The 17718-nt window shown below is 36.2% G+C and overlaps 1 protein-coding gene across 1 annotated transcript in view; it reads left to right on the top strand.

Annotated features, from left to right (window-relative positions):
* Nucleotides 1–1777: 1777 nt before the first annotated feature.
* Nucleotides 1778–17718, top strand: part of MED15 (mediator complex subunit 15) — a 215706-nt gene continuing 199765 nt past the window's right edge. The window contains exon 1 of the mRNA XM_081771469.1: nucleotides 1778–1933. Coding sequence (XP_081627595.1) covers nucleotides 1872–1933 — 62 coding nt within the window. The 5' untranslated portion in view covers nucleotides 1778–1871. The remainder of the gene's footprint in view (nucleotides 1934–17718) is intronic.

Below are 17718 nucleotides of genomic sequence, written 5' to 3'. Positions count from 1 at the left end.
TTTGACCTTTTCCTGACTTGTGTCCTTTTTTCCCGATTGTGTCCTGTATTATATTATATTTTGTTTTTTGAATCATAAATCCTCTGTTTGAGGTACACATTTGACAATTTCGCATTTGTAGCACATGTGACTAGTAAGCTGGTGCACCTACCTATTTGACATAATAGTCATACGACAAGACAAGAAATAGAACGTGCTCTAAACAAGAGAAATCTCATAGGATCGTTCAGAACAGGAAATGAAATGCGATCTGATGCCATACACGTTCAGATTATGACTCTAGGACAAATCGTAAGATTTCCTAGGATCTATCTTATAGTGTATAGCCAGCCTAAAGAGGAAATTACTAGGTTTCTTACTTCGTACGGATTTGCGTCAACGCAAAGCAAAACATACTTCAAGTACTGCTGCAATATATATTCATCAGCACAATGCTTCATTCCGTTGGAGTTTGTGCCAGCATAACGCAAATTGTTTATTTTTAAGTTGCGATAGTCGGCATAGTAGTTATAATTATTTGCGGTGCGATCAGCAAATTTTGCAAAAAACTTAAATTAGGCCCAAGGTCATTCCATGTCAGTTTTCTCAAGATCATGCGTACACCAACATTATGCAAATAATGCAAAAAATCATTATACAGTGGACTTTTTTTAATTCGAAGTCCAAGGGGACACGAAAAAACTTCGAATTATCCAAAATTCGAATTATCCAACAACATTCATTTTCACATATATAACAACAAACAAACCAAAGTATTGTGCATCAAAAACATATTCATATGGAGTAGACTTTAGCTTTAAAGCAGCTTATTATTTGCATGATCGAATATCGCAAACTAACAAACGACATTGACTCCACATAATTCAAACTACGTGTACAATGGAAAATATACTTACGTACAACACTACAACATACATTGAATAACCCAAACAATTAAACACCAGTAACAATTTGAATATTCTGTTCTCACTTTTAAGAAGTCGTAAACCTAATTTGCTTAAATTTGATTGTTTTTGTACAGTCAATAAATCTTGAATTTCATGTCAGTTGCGTGGAATATGATATTAATAACATTTGGTTGACTTTATCAATAACTCATCTTAAATTTTCAACCAATTCTGAAACAAGATGAGATTGGCACATGTTCTCTATCTTTACTTCTTCCGCGACTCACATTCATCTTTATCATTACATAGATTTTCTATTTATCTTTTGTATTACTCTTCCCTATGGCTGCATCTGGATAACTGAAAACACGTTAAAACTGTATTTCTCTGTTTACATCTGTCCAACATTAAAAAATTTCAACTGTATTTACTTCGAATTATCCAAAAGATAGGTTCAAAAGTTCGATTTATCCACGATTTTTTACTATTGTTTTCAATACAGTTTTCAAGGGGAATGGACTTCTGTTCGAATTATCCAATATTTCGAATTATCCAAGTTCGAATTAACCAGACTCCACTGTAACTGTTACTCCGATTGTCGCAAACTAAACAGCAAATTTTGTATTGCTTCGGTGCAAACCATGACTGAAAGTGTTTGCCGTGTTGTTTCATTTTGTATGTCTTCGCGAATAATGTCGATGCATAATGTTTCGGTACGTCCAATGATCTTCCCTTGTCAGTAATCCTGGTAAATGTTACGTTATTTGAACTAATTGCAAAGAAGAATATCAAAGCTTTATTATTGAAATTGTTAAGAATTATGTCATTTGCTATGGTTATGGTTGTGGACTTAAGCTAAGAACTAAATTTTTATGGTTGTGAAATGAGAAAATTGTGAGCGATGATTGCCAAACGATTCTTAAATGAACCGTGTAATTTACTGCAGATTATCTGGCAATTGTGATAAGTGTCTTGTCAGTCAAGATGGCAGCGGAAGATAATTCTTGGAGGACTCCAGCGTTCCGCAATAGCGTAATAGCCAAAATGTAAGGAAAAAGTAATGTTATAAATAACAAATTAGTTATTTTATTTTAGTAATTAATTTGAATTTGTAATTAGTCGTGTTTATATTGTACTATTTGGATACTGTATATATGACGTGCAGAATACTATTGTCCCGTATAGGGCTTTTTCCCGGTCTATATTCTTCTTCATTTTAATGTATAGGTCTCTATATTGCTGTAAAGGAACATATTTTTTTAATGCCGACTTGTATATAAAGTGAATTTTTATGTTACTTGATCATTAGTGTGTAATTTTGTATCGCCGGAAACTAGTAATAAGACTCGGTTTGTGCGTCAGTAAATCCTAATGTGTAAGCATTATTAAATGTGAAACAAGAAAACAATTACTCTTGTCTGTGTGATTCTGCTCCAAAGAGTGAAGGACCACGAACATATACGAAAGAAACCTTCGTGAACTACGACTTATAAGAACTCTCGGGAGGAATAATTTATGGCGCATTCCATTCAATACTCAGATTCTCCGCCCCGATGAATACGTCTGCAATAGGGTGACCATCCGTCCCGTAAAAACGGGGTTGTCCCGTTTTTTCACTATCATTCCCGGTGTCCAGCAAAATTCTACCGGGACGCCAAAATGTTCCGTATTTACTTACATTGGGTACAAACAACCTTTCGAATCGCTAACATTTCCTAATTTATATGATTATTTTCTAAGCTATGTGATTATATTGCAATGTGTCTAATTACTGAGCAACGTCATTACGACGTTTGCGATATTAGATGTGGTAGCTGCACTGTTTTCCTCCTAGGTCTCCTCACTTCGCAGACGACAGTGCAAGGGGCTGAAAGTGTTATGAAGAACAAATGTAAGCTGTTTTTACTCTCTACTTCGGGCGATGAAAGATTGAGTCGCTATCATCAGTACAGTACAGTGTTTTCGTGATTTGACTAAAATGTGATTCGTGATTAGATACACTACGAAATGGGAACAAAGCTACAGAACTATAAAAGTGAAAGTAAAAAGAAAACTACTTGTAAAAGAAATAATTTTTAAAAGTAACAAAATGCAAACGAAAGGAGTTGGAATCCGATGCTGAGAGTAATTATAAATCCTATCGGTGACAGGTTTGAGCGTTCATATATTTTTGGTAATGTTTTCAAATATTTCATTTTTTGTTAGCTGCTAATGGTTACTTGTTATCTAATTAATTCCACGACCTTTTCAATAGGTTTTAAAACGAAAAAGTGTAAATTTGCCCTTTTTTGTGAGAAATACCAAAAAAAACAGAAAAAAGAAAAAAACGAGAGAGAACGGAGAGGCTAAAATATATAACAAACTACAGGAATCTGAACAGTTAATAGAAACATTATTATCTAGTAGACAATTTAATATAATCGATATCTAGTTAGAAATACGAAATGCAAATTGTACTCCATAAGCAAACCATGATGAAGCGAAGTGTCGCAAGGCACGTGTCTTTTTGACATATAAAGTGTTTTTCCATTATCCTCGTTTATGCGTATACCCACTGACACTGACGTCCCTGCGCTGTTAGCATTCATGTATTAGTTGCCACCTAGCACATGTTGATGTGCATATGTAAGTTGTGTTTTATGTACTGCAGTTTTTATCCGTGTGCACACGCTGTATTTGTACTCAGCCCTCCTAAAGTACTCCTGCACCAATTAATATAACTCTTACCTTAAGAAATACTTTCTGAGGCGGTAAGAGTGCATTTGTTGTTAAGAAAAGTTCATATTTCATGAATATAAGTATGCCCCCATAAAACGGGATAGGTCACTTATGTTAATATGTTTATTTCACATGTTGCCTTTGGACCAGCAGTAAAAATTCCTATTAAATATCACCAAAGAACCAACAATTTTGCAGCATCCACACAAATTAAGTGGAAATGAATTGTTTGTCGAATTATAATTAGAACAAATCTGTTTGAATCCGAAAAGACTTGTGAAACAACTATAAATTGAAAGCATAGAATCATGTGTTTAATGAATTATAATTGAACTACTAATTGCTGTGCTTTTTGAGGTTGGCTAATTGTTAAAAATGTGTCGTTATTATGAAAACTAAGAAGCAGTTATAGTTGTGGAACATACGATTCAATGTTTCAAGTCACTGCTCTGATTACGAATGATTCAGTACATGAAGAATCACGTAAACAAATGACAATAATCAGAACATTATTCAATGGACAATGAACTTCTAATCGACAGGGCTTAAAAATGTTAAACATCTCCGTATCATGGCAAGTTTCTTATAACCATTATTGGCCTAATGTTAAACCATCTTAAAATCAACATTTTAAGTAACACCGATTTAAAATACAGTAAGCATTTTCGTTTTGTAGGTGACAATTTGGGTGTACGAAAATGGGGAACAATTTTGAATTCCCTTTTAAGGAAAACAGAGAGTATTGATACATTTATGAAGTTTACAATTGAAAAGGAGAGTAACTACTTTTTTGACGTTACAATGTATAAGTAGTTCAATAATCTTCAATCCAAAGTATACATGATACCTTTATCAAGTAATATATAGTACTAAAACGAACTGCATAATACTTGGGAGCAGAGGTGACCACTTTGACCTAACCTCACGCCCACATCACCGGTGTGACCTCACGTTCACTTCGTGAGGTTGAGGAGTGAGCGTGAGTTCCTAACTCGTGAGCGCCGACCTCATGAGTTTGGACACCTTTGCTTGGGAGATGAGGACCAACATATGGATAGACATGTTTATTAGAGCATTCAGATTGTAACACTCCAGGAGGATTTGGCTGAAGAACTGATACCAGCTGTGGAGTGTATTAACGGGTACAGTCACATTATGATGGAAACGGGTCTAAAAAAAATTCGTGCACACACAAGACCTCCCCGTGGGTCTCGTGTTCGTTGTATCCAAAGATATCGTTCATTAAAAAAAAAAAAAAAAAGAGAGAGAGAAAGAATATAACTAAAATTATTTTTAAATTCTCTAGGAACATGGAAAGGACTCTTATTATAAAAATAGTTTCGTGGATTAATACAGCTTAAATTTCCTTTGCTCGTATAATGCTTGCTGTATAGGAATGACCAAAAGATACATTGACACAAGATTAAAGAAACAAATTAGAGACTTCAATGAGAATGAAGCTGTCTCATGCTTGTCAAAAGATCTCCGAACTACAAAACATACAGTTTAATATGTAGAAGTTTTCACATTGAGCCACTTCTAATATTGAAAGGAACGTATTTGGAAGTTACTATATAAAGACAAATAGCCCGCTATTGAACATTGGGAAAGGAAACCTTGGAAAGAATTGGAATACAGCCATTTCCAACTGTATTTAATAAAAATAAAATTTAAGGCTGCAAGTACTTTATCATACATTTTTGGGTCATACAAGAAATTAACCCATTTGGAACCAGCGTCCTATTTTTAAGACACTTGATATTTTATTTTTTTTATAACAAATGATAAGGTTTTCGGGTTTTGCCAATTACAGGGAGCAATTGAAGACCTGTCCGAATTCACTGTAATATTTTGATACATTTTTTCCTTGTCCTCTGTAAAAGACGGACGCTTAAATTTACCTGTGTAAGTTACTTTATTTGGGTGTGGTTCGGGAAACATTATTATTATTATTATTTAATGCAAACAATGTATTTGGTTTATATGTATTAGGTAGCAATAGGTATGCGCCAATCAGACTGAAAGTTATTTTAGTTTTGTTATAACTTTCAGTGCTATAGATATTGAAACATTAGTGTCATAAATAGGACGCTGGTCCAAAGCAATATATTACCAAGTAATAAAAGCGAATGTATAGATAGACCAATGCCCTTGATTTTTTTTCGCCTTCTTATCATTCATTGTTCAACACTTAAAAACATCAATTTTTTTCTTTTCTCAATTGAATGCAATTTATATCTAAGCTTTAGTATAGCTACAGTAGAGAAATAAGTGGTAGAGAAAGAAAATTGCTCTACAATAATGTTCAAATTTGGAGAAAAATGGACGCATCATACACAAAGCTTCCCCAAGTTCGTGTACAAACTGACAGAAACTTGAGCGAACTGGAAGAGAAATGTTGTAAACAAATCACCTACAGAGATATTCCATTGTATTTTCAACAGTGACACAATGCAATATAGCTATAGTGAGGTAGACAGTTCGTTATGGTGTGGAGATAAAGAACGGTCATCATTTTCTGTTGTGCGGTAATAAAACTTGTTAGAAAATTTTATATCTACTATGGAAATGATATGAAGATAAAGGAGAGTGTTAGCGACAATATACATAATGATGGAGAAATTTTTTCTTTAGATTCCAGAGTTGTTCTAAGTATTCCAGATGTCGTAGATGATACGAAAAGTCATGTGTTGTATTTTGAGAATTTCTTCGCAAGTAGAGATCTGCTGATTCATCTTCGTGAATTGGAGTTCAGAGCAATCGGTACTGTGCAAAGCAATCGTGTGTCTCAGTATTGACTGATTCAAAAGAGATGAGTTAAAATGCACGGAGTTCACATGAATACAGACTCAACTAGGAGGTGAGTTCTCATTGCCAAATGGCGTGACAATCGACGTGTTGTAATTGGCACAAATTTTGAAAGCATACATCCTGTTTCGCGAACGAAGAGGTGGAGCCGACTACATCATGAACACATTAGAATTGAGAATCCTCAAGTTATAATACCCTTCAATAACCACATGGGAGGTGTCGACCATCTCGATTTGCTAGATCAAAAAATTAGAATTGATATAAGAGGCGAGGCAAGAAGTGTATTGGGTGATATATACACGAGTTATTAACATGATGATCGTAAACTCATGGTTATGTTTACGAAACCAACTCAATCCAATATGGATCTTCTGACATTTGAGAGCAACATTTGTGTCAAATATATCAAACTTGGTGGTCGGGGGCCGCGGTGGCTCAGTGGTAGAGCGTTCACCTCTAATGCATGGAGTCCCTGGTTCGATCCCAGCTCGCGCCAAGTAAACTTTGTTGTGGACAAACACCTTTTGCGTGGGTTTTCTCGGGGCTCTCCCGTTTCCTTCCACTTTCTTCATTCCACCATTTCATTCATCTCTCATCATCACCGTCTCCTGTAGCCTAGCCGGTATAACCGTGGGACGTAAAACTCAAATATTTCATTTCATTTTTCATTTTCAAACTTGGTGGTCACTTGTTCAAATGTATTTAATGATGTACGCCTCGTTGGAAGGTATTACTTCATTATGGAAAGGAAGACGTAAAGAAGATGTCATGATAATGAATACCATCTTCAAGACCATTATCGTTCTTTGAAAAGTGTGATGTCACATTATGTTTAAAAGCGTTTCGTGAAATACCACGAAGGAAATAATAATAATAATAAATAAAAAAATAAACTTTAATCAAAGTCAAACACGTGTAACAAACTAGCACTGGTAGGTCGAAATTACTAAGTAGCAATTATCTGTGCTTCAAACGTAACTGATGTTTGTTTTTAATACTGGTATTTGTATGTTGGGTCAGTCCATACGAAGTGGTCCGGAGGTGGTTGCTCGACCATCTCCGAAAATTATAAAAAATTGAGTGTGATGAACCTTGTGTATGAGGTTAATAACATCATTCATGTTGTCGTATGTATGAGTGTTCCTGAATGGCGACATGTCTGTTGTTGGTGGAGTGCCAATTTTTGCGTTTGCAAGCGTTCACGAAAACCAGTTGCTCAGGATGTACGAATCAGGCGAACACCAAACAAAAACATATGTTTAGAAGAAGACTGAGCTACACGGTGAGTATAAACTTTTGCGTCTAAATAAATATGCAGGTTGCAAACCAATACATGAAATCACCAGAAAAACTAGAAAGAATTACACTGTTAAACGGGCTGTATTTTGGAATGGCATAAAGTTGGGGTTCATAAGTTTTGTGCTGAATACTATTGCATGTAAAGAGTCTGTAGAAATATCCATAGCTATGATACAACTGGCACCATTAATTTATAGGGGTCCGAAAGTTGAAGTTTGTGATGTTGATGCCATTTTTTGGGGCGTAATATCTCAGGAGGGCAAAATGCTAAAAATTGCTGCTTATACCACAAAGTAATTCTGTATGTAAATAAGCTATTGCAAAAAAATCATGACTGATGTTACATGGAGAAAAAATAAAGACGGTAAAGAACGCGAAGAAATCACGTACGTGACAATGGTTGTACCCCGGAAAAATTTTAATGTTTGGATATGTTTCATCCTAGATCTCAAAAACTATGCATGGTGCAGTAATTAGGCCCGCTTTTGTGTGTGTTTAGTTGTGCAAAATCTTGCGAGAGGCTTTTGTTCCATCTTTCTAGCTTCATGATCATTGCCACGTCTATACGGTAAGGGGGTTAGCTCCTCCTTGCATTCAGGACACACATCGTCGAACTGGACCGCGGTATTTGGGCATTTAATGTATTTGCAAAGTGTCATTTAAATCCAACCTAAGTTCCGGAAGTTAATATGTTCACAAGGTTGCAAGTTTCTTTTCGTATTTGAACTATCTAAGAGATAAGATTTTGTATCCCTAGAAAACACCCATTTAAGTAACATGGGAATTTCTTCATCCCCTTTAAATTCCTTAAAAACTAAAAATATTCACTTTTGGTAATTTTCCTGTGGGTTAGTCCCGGAAGGCTATGATCATGCCAAATTTCTTCAATCTAATCCTGCCGGATGTACCTGAACATTTTGGGGTGTAGAATTGTCCCATATAAATAACATTGGAAAGACCTTTCAATTCCCCACAAAACCTCTGTACGGTTGAAAATCTTTATTTTGGGTCATTTACTTAAGTAACGCTGTTGGCAACATACAAGCATATGAATTTTATGTCAGTTCATGTAGTTTTATACTTAGGTAGGATAGATGTAACGCAACTTAGTGAACATATTAACTTCCGTAACTTGGATTGGATTTCAATATCACTTTGCTGATACATTAAGTGCCTTAATACCGCTGTCCAGTTCGACGATGGGTGTCGTGGGTGTAAGGAGGAGCTAACCCCCTTACCATATAGACGTGGCAATGATCATGAAGCTAGAAAGATGGAACAAACGCCTCTCGCAAGCTTTTGCACAACTGAACACAAACAAAAGCAGACCTAATTGTTGCACCATGCATAGTTTTTGAGATCTAGCATGAAACATATCCAAACATTAAAATTTTCCCGGGCTACGACCATCGTCACGCACGTGATTTCGCGTTTTTACTATGTCCTCACTTTTTTCTCCATGTAATATGTCATGATTTTTTTTTTTCAATAGTTTATTCACATACAGAATTACTTTGTGACATAAGCAGCAATTTTTAGCACTTTGCCCTCCTTTGATATTACGCTCCAAAAATGGCATCAACATCACAAACTTCAACTTTCGGACCCCATAAATTATGGTGCCAGTTGTATCATAGCTGTAGATATTTCTACAGACTCTTTACATGCAATAGTATTCATTACAAAACTTATGAACCCCCAACTTTATGCTATTCCAAAATACAGCCCGTTTAAAAGTGTAATTTTTTCTAGTTTTTCTGGTGATTTCATGTATTGCCTGCATATTTATTTAGACGCAAAAGTTCATATTCACTGTGTACCTTACCAGGGAACTGTATGAATGGGGTACTCGAGTTGCCGGACGAGATGCATCACATGTGAAAGAGGATGTAAAAAGATGTCCATATGCAAAATTGTAGCGGCTGAGGGCAACATGGACGAGCGTGCGAGGCGGAAGAATTGGGGCCTACAGTGGGACTTAATAACACAGAAATATGCAGAATCACACGTTTCGCTCCCGAATGGTGAAAGAAATGCATGTCAAAGAACATAAGAAGAGGTGCTATATTGTGGAGGATGTGGACATCATGGGCGCCATCTTGAAAGTAGCCATCTTGAATTTGAATTCAAAATGTTAAATGAAAAGTGGAGCATGTGGTATATCAATTAAGACTGAAATTTTACCAGAAATTCATTGGTGTGAAAAGTACTATTGTAACTGTCTTGTGAATTACAAAAAACGAGCAGGTAGGAAAGAGCACAGAGATGGGTAAACAAATGTCACATACCCATGAAATAAACCTTAAGAATAAAAAATGCAAAGGTAATTAGGTTGAGGCTGACGACAGTTTCTTATTCGTATGGATTGTTTATTGCATTGCAAGCCTACAATGATGGAATTTTGGCACGTAGGGGTTTGAACACTGGACAACACAAAAAAATGTCGGAATAAATGACTGATATTATAATGCTGTGACTTATAGACTTAATTGGTTAATATTATAACATATTGTAGTATAAAATATTGTAAATGTGGCTTTTTGTTGCATTACATTTCAATTGCAATTTAAATGTACATCATTATAAACTCTGCGGCAAGATGCAAACTAGTTGTGCGTAAGAAAAAGAAGTTACAAACGATAGAGGTCAGACCAGGTAGTACAGAGCCATCGACAACATTCTGTGCTAACAGAGAGAGACTGCGCGATATGAATAACTGACGTGCGTTAGCAGCAAGTAGATGAAAATATAGAGACAAGAGAGTGACTAGTGCGAAGTTTAATGTGACCTAGGTCGTTCACTTCCTGGTAAATAAGTGTTATAAATTGACGTTTTGTGTTGTAGTGCTTGAAGTGTAGAAGGTATTTGGGTCCTGTTCGTGAACATGAATCTCCAAGTATTGGGAGCGTTATTAGTTCGTGAGTTTGGGACGTCCGATGATAATCCCCGTCGAGAAGATCGTAATGCTTTTGAACGCATCAGACGCTTATTAGTAAATAACGATACGGTATTCGAAGAATATCAAACGTTAGTTATAGACGAGTGTCTAGCAGATGAGAATGAGATTGACAGTGAGAGTAGTGACAGTGACCATCGCGAAGAATCTTGTGTAGCGAATGCGTGAACTCATTCTCCAAAAGATAGCAGTTGTGAGCAGAGTAGTAGTTCGCCATACGCCCCTTCTCCACCAAAAATAACCTACGAAATGTACGAAGGAACAGTTAGAGAAAGCCTATACTTACTGGATTGAGACAGAAAAAACATCCGGTAAAAGAAGAAAAGCGTCGTCGTAGCCTTTTCTTTCAAAATAGAGAGATTTTCTCTTGGTATTATATACAGTAGGAAGTCGAAAATCCGAACTAATGGGAACCATAGGTAGTTCGGATTTTCGAAAATGACCAAGAAACTGCCATTTAGGCTTAAATGTACTGTACGGTATGCTCTACTATCGATATAGTGGTTATTCAGTACTTACAGTAATTACAATGCCGTACGTAAGGCTACTTACATTTAATGTTTCTGAATAATTTGCTCGTACACTAAATTACACTGATCTTGTAAGTCACACTTAAAACTTATAGGCCTAAGAGAAAATAAAAATAAAATATGTATGACAAACAATTACATATGAATGAACTTTTGAAAAACACACACTACACAACGTCGATGGACACACTATTGTTGGTTTATCTCTAGCGTTAAGATAAAATGTAAAAAGCTTCTAGGGACCGCGTTCGGATTATCGACGTCCTCCTGTAGTTGTAATAAATCTTCTCGATAACCGCACTTTTCCCTTTAAGGACATCTTTTGCTTCTCAATAATACATATCAATCCACCATGGACTAAACGGCGTATTACTGGAGACTGGCCGCAGAATTTATGACAGAGAAGCCATGTGCACTTCGACGTATTGTGCCATATGAAAATAAAGCGACTCCGTGAACATTCGACATGCAGGATCTAAGCTTACTTTTCTGATATTAGATAACCAGCGAAAACACAGTTTTCCAAATATTCCTTGTCCTCTCCTCTTGTATCAATCTTTGTGGTAAGGATTTTTTTTTTTTTTTTTTTTTTTTAAATGTATAGTTATTTCATAGCTTGACCCAGAAATATTGTTTTACTATGACCTTTTGTTTCTTTCTGAAATGGCGAAAGAAAAATAGTGTTCAGTTTATAAATTTAAAAATTGAAAAAATAAACTTGATTCGGACATATTTTGGCTAGAATATGAGTTAGGGAGTAAACACTTGTGTGAGAAATTACGTTATTTTTTGTCATAAAAAATAGTTCATTTCTCGGGCTGCGTAGTACCCGTTTCTTGACTTCATGATGGATTATGCACTTAAAAAATATCCGTGGACAGTTCGAAAACCAGATACTGCATAAGTGGTAGAGGCTGTGGAGGTGGACTGTGTTCCACCGTACATTGTCGAATGTCATAGCGGCCCAACGGCACGTGTGATTTTGTAGAGTGCTACTGATAACCAACAGTGCATAACAGGTAGTCCTACATCAGAGAAATTCCAGAGGGCTGATATACATCCTTGTTTCAGACAAGTTCGGACGCCATGTTTCAACGAACAATGCAGGCCTTAAGTCAAGTTCTAACCAATGAAAACTGAAGTAAAGAAAGAAAGCTGGAAGTTTATTTAGAAATGATCTCTTGTCTTGGGTTCGATGTTTATTTTATTGAACGTACACATGAGATAACAATGTATGCGTGTGTATGTATATACGAGGGTAACTAGTCGTCCGGCTGCTTCTTGTGCGACAGTATTTGAATTCTTCAATCCATTCGTAGACACTCCGTTGCGGCAAGACACTATTGTGCCGCAAGTCTTTGATGGATTGCGGCCCCTGATACACCTTCCGACCACAAAAAAAGGATCACTACTTGTTGTTCCTCTTAGGTGAAACTTCTAATGGAGCGGCCATGATTTATCTGCAACGAAAGGAAGACAAATGGAGGAATTAGGATCAAACTTTCATAGCATGATCACGACAGCATAACAATAAAATACAGGAGGACAGACGTCAGTATATATAATGGAAGAAGAGTTATGTCAAAATTGCGGATAATTTTTAACTTAACCTCATGTGTGTGTGGGTGGGTGTGTGCCTAAGGGAATATCTGAGAATCACAAATCACATCTTTCTTTGGGTGCAGGTACAGAGCAATATCATGTGAAGACGTTTTTCCTTTACGCACTAATGTGCTATTGCTAACGACATTCTTCATATAGACAGCATGCAGTCACTGGCCGGTCCTGCATCGTAAGACAAATAATTATGGCTGCTGACTATTGTTTAAATATATGTATAAGAAGTATTCCAGCAAGCCGTATGTGCATCTCCAATTTTTTCTTTCGGTTTTTGTATATTTTTCTACGAACTAAAAAGCTATACCGAAATCTGGAAATATATTAAATTTGAGTTCATCGTGACTACAAATTTGAGTACAAGCGAGTAACGTCAGTAATTTTTAACACTTCAACAGCTACCACTGTTAAGAGCCAGGTATACTTTGGAAAGAATTGCAGCTAAAAGGGCCAATTTTAAACCTTTATATATATATATATATATATATATATATATACAATAGAGCAGAGGTGGTCGACCTTTTCAGGTTGGAGAATACTTTTCATTTTATAAATCACTGGCGGTCTACTCTTCTTAATATAGACTAGTCGTGTCCAGTGATAATGAACTCAAGGTCCTAAACGTTTACTACTAAGCTGGATGACTGCAGCGAAAGAAAGAAAAAGAATAAAGCATTCTTCCACCCTTCTCTTTTCCCGATCTTCAAAACAACAGTGTATATTCAGGAATATCACAAAGCGCCGTAGATATATTGAGGTAAATAGCACTGTGTTCTCTTATAAAAGAATAAAACTTCTACAATCGCTGTAAATCATACGAAAAAAAAAAAGTGGTTCAAGCAAAGAAATAGCCTTGCAAACCTTTTTTTTTTTAATGGAAATTTTGTTACGATCGTACGGCTATTATTATAAAAAAGATGCTTAAATTTAATTTTGGCGTTATTTCACATCTCATATGATATGCTCAAGATCGCGGTCCAGTCAGGCACATTTTCACTCTTTGTGTAACATTGAATTCGCACCAATAGAGTAATTGGTATGTTAAAAGCCGGTTGTTTCCTCAATTTTTTAACGTAATACAACCGTTAGTGATATTCTGAATGTGGACACTGGAGTCCAAGCACAATACGTAGTTGTGGTACAAGACAAGTGGTCTGAGTGAGTAAAAGAACGGCAGTTTCAAGAATGGGAGTGTATGGCTGGTCTGGGCGTGGTGGCTAACGTATCGGTATGATCAATATGCTGAAGATCCAGGGTTCAAGTCCCGATCCAGTCATGCAGTTTTTCACTTTGTATAACACTGAATTTACACTAATAGAGGAATTTGTGTGTTGAAAATAGGTTGTTTTCTCAATTTGTTAACTTTCGTTTAGTGCTCTTTTGGTTTTATTAATTCTTATTTGATATTTTCTTTTTTCCAAGGATACTTATGCATCTCATCTTTGTTGCTTAGATTCTGTTTCATACACTTGTTATCATTAAGTAAGTTTTCGTAGCGTAAGTTGGTGGGCACAAAATATTTGAGCTTTCTAAGATATTTTCTTATCTTTATCTGATGTTCCATACTTTGTTAGTATCGTCGTCCTCGGAGTAATCTCCCAGTAATGGATGAGTCAACTAATTTCGTCACTCTGTTATAAGAGAATTGCAAGCTTCCAAAAGCTGCATTTTCGGTTCGAAACAGTATGGCGACTAGGTAAAGAAATCATATCTGGTACTTAAGTCAGATTTTTTTCATGCGATAGTTTTATTGCTTTTATTACCTTTAATCTATTTATTTTGTAATATTACTTGTTTCGGAAATTTAAACGAAGATCACTATTCTCTCTTTCATTGTAATGTTACAGGTCAACACAAACGTAACCATTGTCAGTTGGATATATATGGTACTTTTCATTGTAACTCCCTGGAAACAAATTATGCCGAGAATACTGGCGGAAGTACGTCATGCTTGACTCAATTCATTTCTTCTCCCGTTCGACTATCTGCTGTCACTTTTGAGGCTGTATTTAGCACTTGTGCCGTCTTTAGTCATTCTCCTCTTTTGTTTGTCCTGTTGGTATGTTTATTGCAGTGTTCCATTTTTTTCTTGGCTTATACGGGAAACGTATTATTATGCATGTATATCGATGTAAGGAACATCCAGTTGTCTTTTACTTCATTAATATCAACCTGAACTATTACTTCGTCTGGGAATGTAAACGTTTCCGTTCTTTTTGTTTCTTCTTTGCTTTTATACGTCGTACATAACAACGTTCATTATTATAGGAGGTAATATATGGCCTTGTTTCAGACCACACTTCAGTTGGAACCGTTCACTTTTCCCTTGTCTATTTCTTACTCAGTACATTGTTGTTTGATCCACGGTTCCGTTGTATCTTCTATTCCGATCTGTTTAAGTTTATTCTATTGTAGGGATACTATCTTAATCATCTATGAATGCTATGACTACGTATCACATTCTCAGCTGGTCCCCCTCGTGACGAAGGGGTTAGCGTACGCGCCCTTAGCGAGGGAGATCCAGGTTCGATTCCCGGCAGGAGCGCATGTGGTTCGGATCCCACCTTAAGTTGTAGGATCATGTCTCATATAGCCTCGCTGCTAAAAGGGATGCTAAACTGAAAATCAAATCAAATATTTTCAGCTCTTTTCGATTATTATATGGAAAATGGGAGGAAGCAATCGATGTTCCTTACACCATATTTCCTATAGGTGAGAATTCAATGCAAATTCAGCGTGAACAAGTGAGACACAGACGGGAATCCAGTCCAACCGAGCTGGTTAGGATTAGGAATCAGATTTCTGGGCTTTCTACGTCTAACGCTATGTTAACCGTCACGTATAAGGGATGGCATCTCTCGGGGATCATACTACCCGGGGAATTGAGAAGAAGAAAGGAAGTTGCCTGGAACCATTTTGTTAGGTACCATCCCGGCCGGCATTTGTCTGGTATGAATGAGAACAATCCAGGAAAATCTCTCAGAATGGCTGGCTTCAAGAAGTTTTACACTTTTTCGACTTAGGGTCCCCACTGGGAGTCGAACCCGGTACCACTCGCACCAAAAAGAGCGTCATCATCTACGCTACTCGGGGCCACTTATCGTGCTGTTAAGCTAACCACTGCACTACCTGGATTCGATTTCTGGCTCAGTTCAGCACTTTTTCATAATGAATTTTCATTAAATTCAGATTTATATATGACTTAACAAAAGTGCCCAGGTTCACAGGGGAAGAAGAACACTTACGCAAAATATTTTAAAATAAAGAAATGAACAAATAAATAAGGCCTTTTGCATTGCCTCTGTTGATTCCCGGGCCAGCTAACATAATAGTTCTTCGTACGGGAAGAATAAAGTTTATGCAAAATACAGAGTTCACCTGATCTTAAAAGTCAAAGAGTGTCAAAGGAAATTAGGGAAATGCTTCAAAATATGTTGAGAGTCAGGGAAATTGCCGTGTTCCACAGAAGAGTCAGGGAAAATTGAATCAGATTTTACAAAGGTATTCCGAGAGTTTCTGTTACTGAAGCGATGTTAACAAGCACTATAACTGCTGACAGAAGATATAAATGACAGCTAAAAGAATCGAAACAAGAAGAAAGAAAAAAAGAGAAAGATTGTATACAAAGAATAGTTACCTTTAGGATTAAAGAAGCTTGAGGAGTACGGAAAGGTGTTAAAACTTCAAGTTTTGAAAGAGCAAATTAAGTGAAAAATCTAGATGCTACAGAAGATCGGCTTGTTTGTTGTAGATAAAGAGATAGGCCGAATATGTTTAATTGCATTCAGAGATATTACGCTACTGTATAATTATTGTTTGGTACTAATGTTTTATTATTTCAGATAAGAAGTTCGACTTATAATAAGTATTTACGATAAAAAAAGTAAAAGCTTTATTAAAAAAAAAAAGGACTGCTATGGGAATAGTGAAGGCCAATTAAAACAAAAATCCTTTCTAAACCTAATCACAAATAATAATATTCGCGGTGTTGCGAGTTACAGAAAATTTACTTATTTAGTCCTGGATATTCAATTTCAGTGTAAACCGTGAAATAATTCGATGATCTGAATGATATGCAACCAGAGACACAAGAAGACCATTTAGAATGTTTCCTCACAGCCACCATGGTTCACCTTGTACGTATCCTTTACAAAAAAATTAATGAATAAAAAAAAGAAATTCTAAATATCCTACGATCTCTTTCCTGGAGCTACTTAGAAGAATACCAAAGGATCGCTGTGGATTTGTAAAGGAGAAACAAACATTGAACTTGGTATATAAGCTACTGGGTCCAAGCATAACAAGAGTTATAGTATATTGCTTGTAGTCTGAGATATATGAGCACTACAGACCTCAAGATTGAAAGATGTGTGGCTGTTCAGAAAAATAATTTTGTAGTGTAGTGGGTATCGCACCAATATGGTACGCCAGACCGTTATGTAATTTACGGATCAGTGGTCAAGGCCGGATTTGGCATTTTGGTGCCCCTAGGCCCAATAGTGTTTTCCGCCCCCTAGTCTGGTTAAAGTTACTTTCCTAAAAACCTTTATTAAAAATTATATCAGGCCTATTTTAAGTCATGGCTATTTATTTTTATTTCTAGATATTTTTTTATTTTTTTCCTCTCGGCCGTGCGCGCCCTGGGAGCTTGCGCCCATAGGCCCGGGCCTATTGGGAAATCCGGCCCTGTCAGTGGTTTCAATTTTCATCATCTCAGCTAACTGTTTAAGTTCGAATATGAAATATGTTTGTTAAAACATGAATCTAAGACTATTCGCTGCCTTTAAAGAAAGAAAAAAAATCTTTGATATTTTACGGTACTTGCAACATTTTTAAATCTTGCCTTGAAGATTGTCAAGATTTTCAATCTTCTAATGGATTATATTGTTTATATTCCTTT

The sequence above is a fragment of the Thermobia domestica genome, chromosome 9 (genome assembly GCF_964235325.1).
Source record: "Thermobia domestica chromosome 9, izTheDome1.hap1.1, whole genome shotgun sequence".
Classification (NCBI taxonomy): domain Eukaryota; kingdom Metazoa; phylum Arthropoda; class Insecta; order Zygentoma; family Lepismatidae; genus Thermobia; species Thermobia domestica.
This window is presented reverse-complemented; position numbering and strand designations above follow the sequence as displayed.